Source organism: Silene latifolia, chromosome Y, assembly GCF_048544455.1.
Source record: "Silene latifolia isolate original U9 population chromosome Y, ASM4854445v1, whole genome shotgun sequence".
NCBI classification, from domain to species: Eukaryota; Viridiplantae; Streptophyta; class Magnoliopsida; order Caryophyllales; family Caryophyllaceae; genus Silene; species Silene latifolia.
In genome coordinates this window covers 130,581,371-130,593,582 of record NC_133538.1, presented here as the reverse complement: position 1 = coordinate 130,593,582, position 12,212 = coordinate 130,581,371, and the positions used below count along the sequence as shown (strand labels likewise).

The 12,212-nt window shown below is 34.4% G+C and overlaps 1 protein-coding gene across 1 annotated transcript; it reads left to right on the top strand.

Annotated features, from left to right (window-relative positions):
• Positions 1 to 2,650: 2,650 nt before the first annotated feature.
• On the top strand, positions 2,651 to 10,933 carry LOC141634325 (methylsterol monooxygenase 2-2). The gene is made up of 7 exons (XM_074446546.1): positions 2,651 to 2,808; positions 4,806 to 4,943; positions 5,746 to 5,891; positions 6,025 to 6,144; positions 6,236 to 6,448; positions 6,579 to 6,659; positions 10,567 to 10,933. Exons 1-7 carry the CDS (start codon positions 2,779 to 2,781, stop codon positions 10,646 to 10,648), a joined length of 810 nt encoding a protein of 269 aa, XP_074302647.1. The 5' UTR covers positions 2,651 to 2,778; the 3' UTR covers positions 10,649 to 10,933.
• Positions 10,934 to 12,212: the final 1,279 nt, after the last annotated feature.

The window sequence follows — 12,212 nt, the reverse complement described above, 5'->3', positions numbered from 1 at the left end:
AAAAATTGTTCAAAAACGGAAACTAAACTGAAGAATTGCAGTAGAATGATCGTCGTTCTACATCATAATCGTTCGATTCACTGGAATTTTGACGAACGATTGAATTGGGGTAATTTGGGGAAAAGGTATAGAAATGAAAATGCAGGAAAAAAAATGAGAGGAGAGAGAAAGAAATTTGATGAAAATATTGTTATAAGCGCCAAAGGTATATGTATATGGGTCGTTTATGTTATTTTCGGCCGTTCAATTTGTTTCAATCCAATGGTTCTAGTTCGTTCTCACCGTTTGCACCGAGTGTTCGTTCTCACCGGATCCTAAATAAATATATATATATATATATATATATATATATATATATATATATATATATATAAAACTGGGTTGAAACGTTGTGGATGCGTCACGTGTCCTATACAGCCTTAATGACACGCATTAATTACAGCAAAATATTAATTATAGTTTAATAAGTTTATTATAAAATTATATTAAAAAATTACGGTGATTTGATTCTAAATTTAGCAAAAAATTATTTTGTCAAAATTCTAAAATGTAAATAATTACGTTTATTGCGAAAAATGCTTTCAATTGAGTATAATTTTCATTATATTTATTGAAATATTTTGATAAGTAGAGATGATTAAAGTGAGTGTCTCACAATGTTTTAGATTTACGTAATTTTTTTTTTTGAGAAAATTATAAAACTTAGGCCATTAAATCCATTAAAAAAATATAATTAGGAGAGTCATAATATTTATTAAAAACAGAACTTAAAGAAAATTACTAAGAGATAAGTTTTATAGTGTGGGAATGAAACAAATTATATTGCGGGAAATTGAATATATATATATATATATATATATGAGATTCTGATAGGGTTAAATAATGTGATAAGGAGCATGTTTGTACACAGTAACACATTGATCGCGAGTGCATTTGAATAATTAAAACAAAAGTAATGATTATTAAGTAATATAGTATTATAAACAATATGAAAAAGTAGAAAACACGTTACATTTTTCTTTAATATCTTCAAATAAATATTTATGTGTCAAGTACTCCCTCCATACCACACCAATGGTAACATTGACTTTTTCACACTTGTCGAGACACGTTACGCAACGTAAATATCTTTTGTTACGCATTATTAAAAATTATAAAAATTTGATATTCTTATAGTACTCATGACGATAAATCAAACAAGATATCACATGACTATATTTTGTCTTATAAATTAAGAATAATATCGAAAATTCCCTACGACCATGAATAGTGGCAAAACGGTCAATGTTACCATTGGTCTGATATGGAGGGAGTATAAAATATTGATTATGACTAACTAAATATTACTTTTAGTTAAATATTTTATATATTATCTTTTAAATACTTTGAAGTTAAACCTCAAAAAATAATATTTGAGAAATTTCAACCGATTTTATTTACATGTAAACTATTAAACATCATTGTAGAAAAATAATATAATTGATAGTTGTTTAAAAAAACAAAAGGTGCAAATTTCTTATAGACATGTTTAACACATAGCAGTTGAAATACACAATCAAAACATTTGAATAAGTTGAGTTTGAACCCTACATGTTTGATACATAAATATCAAACGTTATAATTAAAAAATCATAAAATTATATTCATATCATTTTCAACAAATATTAATTGATTTGGAACATAATGTATCGTTAAATGATATAATTTGAGAACTCAATGTTGATCGTTGCATTATTCGAATAAATTTTATTTTAATTGATATGAAAATTGATCAGTCACAAATTTATTTGTAAAACGTTGATCATGCATAATTAATTATCATTAATTAGTTTTAATTAAAATTATATGTATTTTATTTTAAAACATTGAAGTTAAACCTAAAAAAAAATTAGAGAAAAATTATTTATTTTTATTTATAAGTAAAAATATTAAAAGTCATATATAAATTATATTATTTTTTTCAACTACAATAATAAAATTTTAAAACAGGCCGCGCGAAACACGGAATACTACCTAGTAATAATATAATTTTTAGTTACAATTCCTAAATTAATAAATTCTTAAAAATTTTCCCCGATTTTTATCCTCTATATGAGAAATATTACATTCTTCCATTTGTGAAATTTTCATTAGTTCTGTACCCCGAGTGTAACCATATCATCTACCGTGCCCTCAAGACAGTTTTCCTTTGTTTCTCTACGTGGTTTTACAGGACGCACACATGGACATCTCTCTTTAAGGAGGTGTTTGGTTCGCGCGTGGGTATGAGTTTGGAATCAGGAATCATACTCAGGCAGTATGGGTTTGGAACTTGATTCCTCATATCATGTGTTTGTTTCAATTTCGGGTGGAGATCGAACTTCATCAAAATTAAAAAATCTAAAATACAACATTGAAAATAATTATTTTTGATACTAAAAAATCATGAAAATGAAGAGTTAATCAAAAAAATTTAAAAAAAAATTCATTTAAAATGTTTTATTTAAGTTTTTTTCATGTTTTTTGGTTATATTACTTGATATCCATGAGTATCAATCTCATACTCACCTCCCTTCTTGGGTATGAGAAATCCATACCTCATGAGTTTGAGGTATGGATATGAACCCCTATTTTTGCTAAATAAACACTTGATATGGGTTTGGCTCATTCCAAACCCATATCTCATGCCTTTATGAGTTGAACCAAATACCCTGGTCTTTTTCTCCCCATTTTCTCTCTCTAAAATTCGGTGTTCTTCCTCATCGAAATCACCTCGCGTTGATCGGAGTTTCACCTCCTATGGCGTCGCTTCTCGAATCTGGTTGGCAGGTACTTTTTTAACCTTTCTCCAGAAATTTCGGCATTGTTGTATTTTGTGATTTTTCAGTTTGTTGCTAAACCTAATTAGTGTTATGCTTAGTTCGTTGATCGAATTGAAGCGATTAATTGCTCTCCTCGATTTGTTTGATTTGATTCTTTATTGTTTTTTTTATTTTTTTTATTTAATGATGTTTCATGCAAGATCATGATATAATTGCTGTATATTGGCGTAGTATTAATATCGGTTTCGCTCACGTTTGCGCTAGCGGTTGTCTCGGCTAATCTCGCTAAATTCGGTCAATATTGTCTCAAAATTCACTTGTTGTGACTTGTGACCTCCAAAACCTTTATAACTCGATTGTGTATCGGTAATGTGGCGGATATTTAAAACTATGCATACCGGAGTGTATACTATATTCATGTTCGGAGTTTTGTCTCGAATGGCGTCACTATCCACATTGTTGTATTTTTTTAGTTTGTTGCTCAACCTAATCACTGATATGATTAGTTTGTTGATCGAATTGAAGTGATTTGATGTTGAATTTGATTTGGTTCTTTTGTGCTTGGATTCTAATTGTTGCAATTTCTGGTAATTACTGTATGATTTATGAATGCATTAGTCTAATTTAATGATTCTACATGCAAGATCATGGTATAATTGTTAATATACCGGAAATAGTGGTTGTCTCAGCCTAATCTCCCGAAATGCGGCAAATATCGTTTCAAAATGCGGTTGTGGTGACCTCCAAAACCCTGACAACTAGGTCGTGTATAGTGTCGCGGCTGATATTGTTAAAGTTTTAAACTATCCATATACCGGACTAACCGGGGTGTGTATACATGTTCTATTCATATTATCTTGATTGCTTTGGTACTATGCAATAGGACAAATTAAGAATTGGCCTTTTTATTTAGGCCATTGTTATATCACAAAGGCAAGAGAATAACGAATTCTTGGCTCCATGACGGATGTACTAGTCTTTGGGCAAACCGTTTGATAAGGAATTTATGAGGCGGTGAGAACTTGGTTGGTTGCTCTCAATGTGAAAAATGTGAGGTTAACTTAAGGTCCTCTTTCCTATAGATCGTCTAGGATTATGACCTATGCTACTTTGACACTTTATTTAGCCATCGTGTCTGACATGCCAAAGTGTGACATGACAACGTGTCATGACCGATTTGTATGGCAAGTTTGAGTAACATAGGTTAACACCGGCTTGCTATCGCTTGTTTTGGAGGGAATCCTGTTCACTAATCGAGATTTTGACGCGCGGAGTTCATTCTTTTGGAAATTCATTTCACAGTAAGGATTTTTGCCTTTATTAGTGAGGCTGGTCCGAGAGCTGCTTGGTTTAAGTTAGACAAAGCGAACTACAAAAGTCTAACATGCCTAGTGTCATGCCTCGTGTCACACTCTGCGGGCTTATTTAAGCGGAACATGGTCAACTCTAAAGAATTTAAATGTGCGGACTGTCACACCTAGCCACCTAGGCCTTGCGATTTTTCAACATGTTTTTATAACAATAAATCACTGTATTGGCGATAGAAGGGGAATTCATACCTGGATTTCAGTAAGGGTAGCAAGAGTTCTTCAAATTTGAAAAGAGATACTCTGAATCGGATTGTGCTTCAAAGGTATATAAAGTAAAATAATCGAGGCATGGGAAATGGAAGTAGATTGAGAGAGGTAGACTGTGTGAATAAAGAGGTTGTGTCGTGGTGACTTGTGAGTTTGACAAACCTCCTTCTGTCTTCTCTTCTCTGAGGTAGCCGTTGAAGGCGATTGATTCATTGTATTTCTGTATAAGTGCACTGCAAACATCAGGGAAAGCTTGGATCTCATTGTCCAGTGATACTTATTTCTCTGTATCGTACATATCATTTGCAACCTGCAATATATTTCAGTTTGATCAATTGTTTTTCTGTTCTGTCACTGTTAATGGAGGTGTTCGTATCTTTTTTCTAATTTGATTTAAATCTAACCCTACTTATTTCTCGTATTGCAGTACTTGATCAGCAATTTCAGTGACTTCCAATTATCGTGTATTGGAAGTTTCATCCTTCACGAAAGTGTTTTTTTCCTATCAGGACTCCCTTTCATACTTCTGGAGAGGCTAGGATATTTTAGCAAGTACAAGATTCAGGTTCCAATGATTCATATCTTTTTTTTTGTCATGGAATAGGCTTGCTTGACTTTGAAATGTCTTTATGCATATAGATATTTCATTTCACTGATTGTCGTGTAGATGTAGTTCTTGCTTGGCTTCTTAGTCATTTTCATGAGCTCTTCGTCTTGTTATTATAATTACTTTATGGAATGTCTGTCACTTTGGTGGACTCGTTAATGATTTTTTGGCCTTGATTGGAATAGGTAATAGGTAGGGGACTAGGGGTCATTGCCTCCTTGTTTTTGTTGTTGAAATGATTTATTTGATATCTGCAGTTGGCAGTGAACTATAGAATGTATGTGACCAATTCCAAGTTGCTTCTTCTTACTTTTAAAAAGGCACACATGGGGATGAGGTGCAAGGGTTCTTAATGCAAAACTGAGGCATGTCTAATGCGCTAAGGCGCCTGAGATGCGCCTTTGTGAGCTTCACTATTTTTCGGTCTCTTTTAAAATTCTGATTGGAAAAAGTCACCATCCTTACAATTTCTAGACGAGGCATGCGCCTTATGCCAGGGTATCAGGAAGCTTATTGTCTCAGTCCGTTCAACGCTTTGCAAGACACTGCTCCTTGTGCAAATTTTTTACTCTGCTGCGTCTTCTATCTTACACAATACATAATAAACAGCATAAACTGCCAAATTATATCAAGAATGTGGCCTCTCAGGACCAAATTCGGTGTTTTAGTTGCATTAGTTAGATATCAATAATGGCAGAACTCAGAAGCCTATGCACACTGTCATGAATAAGCTACTCAATTGAATTATGATTTTTTTCAGGCTAAAGTAAACACTCCTGAGGCACAGGGGAAATGCATAACACGCTTGTTGTTGTACCATTTTTGTGTTAATTTGCCAGTGATGCTGTTGTCTTATCCTGTCTTCAGATCTATGGGGATGCGTAGTAGTCTTCCACTTCCGTCCTGGTATTTTCAGGTCCTTTGTGTATTTTTAGCCTTTTTTCATAGGCATCCTGATATGTATCTTACTGCCAAATTTTTTTGTCATGGCACGTGAAATAAGATTAAAAGACTGACCTTTGCCGTTTACATTTTCCAGGAAAGAAGTGGTGTCTCAGATAATATTTTATTTCATCCTTGAAGATTTTGTCTTTTATTGGGGACACAGGATACTACATACAAAGTGGTTGTACCAGCATGTCCATAGCATCCACCATGAGTGAGGAGCCGAATATTATTATATTTCTTACCATTATTTAAGCTCATGCTTGTTTTTCCGCTAAGCTGCTATTTTTCGTTCTGACATGCAGGTATGCAACACCATTTGGTCTGACTTCAGAATATGCTCACCCCGCTGAAATACTATTCCTTGGCTTCGCTACAATTGTTGGGCCTGCCATCACAGGTCCCCATTTGTTTACTCTCTGGCTTTGGATGGTTGTTAGAGTCCTCGAGACTGTCGAAGCACATTGTGGATATCACTTTCCTTGGAGCCCGTCAAATTTCCTTCCTTTATATGGAGGGTGAGTCTATGAAATTGCTCTCCAAATCTAGTCATCTCACTTATCACAAGCTCTCTCTGATATTCTGTCATTTCCTTTTTCTTCATATGTAGTTCTGATATTCTGTCATTTTCTTTTTCTTCTTATGTAGTTCTGACTTTCACGACTATCATCACCGGTTATTGTATACGAAGTCTGGAAACTACTCATCAACATTCATATATATGGACTGGTAAGCAGATACAGCTAACATCTCTGATTTTTGTTCCGTTTTCTAACTTTGAAGAACTTCGAGACTTTTTACGCGTGTGTCGAATCAACCTAGGAGCTATGGATAATATTCTTTAAAATTTACGATGATTTTTCGAAATTGGTGAGATTGTGTCGAAACCTTGTTAATAGGGGGTCAGCATTCCATAAAATGACTATCTGATGTCCACGACCCATTTCAGCGACTTAGGGTCAGACTCTTATGAGTCTTAAGACACTGCCACATCAACTTTCCACAAACTTTCATACTTAAACATTATCAATCAGACTCACCTCAGACTCTACTTTTTACCCTACTTATTTTTTTCAGATTACAAAGAAAAAAATGAAAAACAAAAGAGTTACACATGTTAATTATTAATTGGTAGAAATGCCTAGTGAATTGTGCCATAAAAGTCTTAAAATGAGTCTTGGATTTCCAAGACTCAACTTTAAGACTTTGTCAAGACTTTGTTAGATTATTGGTAGTCTTGAGTGAGTTTTGTCTCAAGACTTGCCAAAGTCTTGTCTCAAGACTACCAATAATCTTACCCTTAGAATGCAGTATATAACTTGTTTCGTCAATATGCCTCGGACATTTTTATATAGTATAATTATGATGCGACTTTCATGACATTTTATTCCGAGAACCAGTCGACCTATAAACCGTGAATAAAAGCCTTTAAAATCGGTAATTTGCAATGATTTTTGAAAATGGTGAGATTAGTTTTTAAGAACCGTGTTAATAGGGCAGCATTCCTTAAAATGACTATTTGGTGTTCACAACCCTCTGAAACTACTTAGAATGTAGTTATATAGCGTGTTTCGTCTTTTTCGACGCGGCTAGAAAAATACTCTTACACCCTCTAGATGTCTTTATCTCAAAGTTTCTCAAACTATCTGCCCCCTTTTTTTGCCTTAAAATGACTATTCGGTTCATAACACAAACCTCCAAAACGACTTACATTGTACTATATAATGTGTTTTGTCTTTTTCCAACATTACTACAACAATACTCTTAAGGCCTTCTCATGTTGTTATTACAAACCATATACACCTTTTTTTACATTAGGCATTTTTATACGGTATCCAGTGATTGTGGTGCGATTTTCAAGACTTTTTACGCCGGAGTCCATTCGGCCTAAATACAGTGGATAATAGCCTTAAAAATCGGTAATTATCGATTTTTCGAAGATGTGATTTTTTTTTTTTTTTTTTGTGTCATAATCATGTCACTAAAGTGGCTGCGCTTCTTTCTCTTCTGAAGTAGTGGTCCTTCGATGCAGTTCTCGACGCAATTTTCATCTTGGGTCATTCAAAAATAGCCTCTTTGTGTTGGTAACACAAGGGTAAGGTTGCGTACATCCGACTCCCCCTTACCCCGCAATTTGCGGGAGTCATTGAGGCACTGGGGTAATGTTGTTGTTGTTGTAATCATGTCATTAAAGGCAACATTCACTAAAATGACTATTTTGTGTTCACAACCCTCTTAAACTACTTACAATGGAGTGTATAGCTTGTTTCATCTATATCCAGTAGAGCTTTGAAATTATTCATAAGGTCTCTTAATGCCTATATTTGAAACCATTTGATTTGCCTGTGTCATTTTATTTATTATGGAGTGATTGTGATGCGAATTTTGAGACATTTTATTTCGAGGCCCAATTGTGGATAATAACCTTTTAAATCGGTAATTTCGATGACTTTTTGAAACTTGTGAGAATTTATGTCGAGACCTTGTCAAAAACCATTTCTTAAAATTATTGCTAATTGTTCTTAACCCTCTTAAACGACTTATAGTGGAATATACAGCTTTTTTCGTATATATTCGAGACAACTTGAAAATTATTCTTAAGGTCTCCTAATGTCTCTACTCCCTACTTCAAACCATTGCCCAATTTCCGTGCCTGTGACTTCTAGATACCCTATTCCGGGGCCAGTTGACCTAATAACCATGCATAGTGGCCTTCAAAAATCGATAATTTTCGACAATTTTTCTGGTCGAAACTGTGTCCCTAGGGCCATCATTCTTTAAACTGACAATCGGGTGATCTACCCTTTAAAACGACTTAAAATAAACTAATGTAGGATATTGATTGTGTCATTTTTTTACCACACAACTCGAAAAGCACTCTTAATCCCTCCTAATGTCTTTATTTCAAGACATATGCCCCTTTTGTTACCCTCAGACATTGGTCTTGAGGTATTGTGATGCGGACTTTGAGGCTTTTTACACCTGGGTACAATCAACCTTAAAACCGTGAATAATAGCTTTCAAAATCGGTAATTTTTGACGTTTTTTCGAAACTAGTGAGATTTGTGTTGAAACCTTGTTAATAGGGCAAACATTTCTTAAACGACTATCGGGTGTTCACAACCTTTTTAAAAGACCTAGAATGGAATATACAACTTGTTTCGTCAATATTCGACACAACTTACTCTTAAGGTCTCTACTTTAAACCATTTGCCTAATTTGTTAGTCTCTGACTTTATTATATGGTATGACTTTATTATATGGTATGGAGTGATTATGGTACGAAATTCACGGTTTTTGAAAATTGTGATATTTTTTTTTCGAAACCTTGTCAATAGTGCCAAGTTTCCTTAAAATGACTATTACAATACCCCTCCGAAATGACTTACAATGTCGTATATAGCATGTTTTGTCTTTTTCCAATACGATATGTCAGATGGCCTCCAGATGTCGTTATTACAAACCATATGGCTCTTTTCTTACCTTAAGACATTATTAGACCATTTTGGGATTAAGGCTCTGATGTTGTTGTATTGAGTGATTGTGGTGTGATTTTCGCGAGTTTTGACATCGGGGTCCAGTCGACCTAAAAATCGTGGATAATAGCCTTTAAAATCGGTAATTTTTGACGATTTTTCGAAGCTGGTGATATTTTTTTTTTCTCATAATCATGTCAATAGGACCAAGATTTCTTAAAATGACCATTTGGTGTTCACAGACCTATGAAACGAGTTATAATGAAGTTTACTGCTTGTTTTATCTATATCCAAATTCCAACATAACTTGAAAATTACTCAAAGGTCTCTTAATGTCTCTTTCAAACCATATGCCAATTTATTTTTGTATGACATTTTATATAGTATGAAGTGACTGGGGCGAATTTTGAGACATTTTATTCTGAGTCCCACTAACATAAATTCAATTTGTTTGCCCCGGACATTTTTTTATTCATCCTTCTGAGTTGTGATTATATTATCATATATATGCTCATGTTGATATGAATATTGTTAAATAATTAATTTGGTATACTTATGCTACAAATTGCATCTCTTTTTCGGATTGTTTCTCATTTGTGTGGATGTTGTAGAAGATGTAATTAAACTAGTGAATAGGATTATCGAATAATCGTATATTACAAGCCTATTGAATTTCCTGGACGGAATTGATTATTCATGTGAGCCGACCCAAATTATTTTGGGACTAAGGCTCTGATATTGTTGTTGTGGTAGCTTATGTGTTTTACCACACATTCTCACTCGTTGGAATTTGTTGAGTTGGTGAAATGAGACTTTGTTACAACTTGTTTTGCGAATTTGTGAGATGTGTGTTTACATGAGGATGATGTTCCGTAGTCTAATTGAACTTGTCATAGATAATTATCCTTTTAACCAGTGTTAATGGTTCGCCGTCCAATTTGATTTGGAGAATGGATTGAGTTTATTAAAACACCATTACGTTTTAAACTGTTGCATTATAGCAGCCAGTTAGATAGCAATCACCGACTCAGTAAGTCTGTATCGAAAATTCTGTTCAAAGACCCCCACCCGAACCATGAACCATGCCGCCCACACATTTAACATTGACAAACTTTGTGATTCATACTTGCACTTGCTTTAGCAGCCACCATCTTGTGCAGGATATTCGGCACTGACACGGGATACAGAAAACTAAAGGCGCTGAAGACTGCTGAAGCTGAAGCCGAGGGCAAACAGATGTAGATTACCGATATATCATTTTTGGTGTATCATCCTCTAATGTCATTAATTTTGCTAATGTCGATCCAGTTCCTTTGAGATGTGTAGTAGTGACTACTGTTCTTTGTGTATGTCCCATTATCTTTTTTTATTGAGGTGTGTAGGTGGCAAAACCGCTTTGTGCTCCAAATTCCTTCCAAGTATATGGAAGTGTCAACTTTTTTGATGCTGCTAGCTTGTTACGTCATTTGTCGCCAGAGTTTGTGGTGGCATTCCATCCTCTAATATGATCAATTCTTTATGCTGCAAGCTTGTTACGTCTTTTGGTTACTTTCGTTTTTGGCGGGTAAGCGAGCCCAATCACACTCGTGTTATGAAATGTGTTACATCTTAATGTGCATCAAATGGATGCATGATTCTCAACAGACTTCCTGATACGATTCTGATGGTGTCGTGTTAATTAATTTAGTCCAAGGACAGGATTGAACACGGGTGGGGTGAGCTGACAGAGCCGTGTTCGAATTAAGAGTAGCTGTTGTAATTAGCAGTAGTTAAGACGGAATAAAACTAATCAAAAGATTAGATTTGGTTGGTTGTTAGGTTCTGATTAAGTTCGTATTTTATTTATTTTATATTTTAAATAGGAGTCTGGTTGGTTAAGGAGACGGTAGCTATTTAGGTAGGAATTGTATGTTACTAGATTTCATGCCCGTGCGTTGCACGGAAACTATTTAGTGTTCTGCTGTGAGTGAGGTTAAAAAAGTATGTTCTTAGGTCTCGTTTGGTTGCCCTCTCAAAAATGGGTGAATTGGAAAATCCCATAATTTGGAAAAATGAGGGATGTTTGGTTACCCCAAATCATGGGATTTTCTTTTTCCCATGAATTCCCAACTCCTCCATAATGGAGGAGTTTAATTACCTAGCCCTCCCTAGGTAATTGAAAACTCATGTGTCAATTTAATTTCAGGATGTCAACCAAACGAGTTTTGGGCAATTCACATGAATTGGCCAATTCACGTGTTTTGTGAAATCATGGGATATTAATTCCCGTATGGCAACCAAACGAGACCTTAGTTTTTAAGAGTTAAGCCCTCTTATTTGCTGGAATTTTATATATACCTTTCGATTAAAATACTAATATTCCAAAAGCTAATTTTTTTTAATTCGATTTGAGGGAGATAATTCGCGAATGCGTCCCATTTCCAGCTGGATGTATCGCTCCACATTTCCCTCACGTGGCTCCTAGAATGGAAGTCTCGTATGGGCGTGAACTATTTAGGTGTAAAGTTTTAGTTAATTTAGAGGGTCAAGTCATTAATAATTGATATTCATGTTCAAGTTACAAAACCATTACTCCGTAGTATAAAAAGATTGTTTAGTACCTTTCACACCATATGAATATCCTTTCGCAAAGGGCCATTTATTAATTAGGTAGGAAAAAATTTAAAAGTAGGTTTCTATACTATAATTTTTGTAATTGCTACACTCATAGGTTTTAGTTTTTACTTTTACGTATTATACAATTTTAGTTTTATAAGTTAGATCAAGTCTCACTCCTTATATATGTCTTTTATGTTAAAATTAAAAT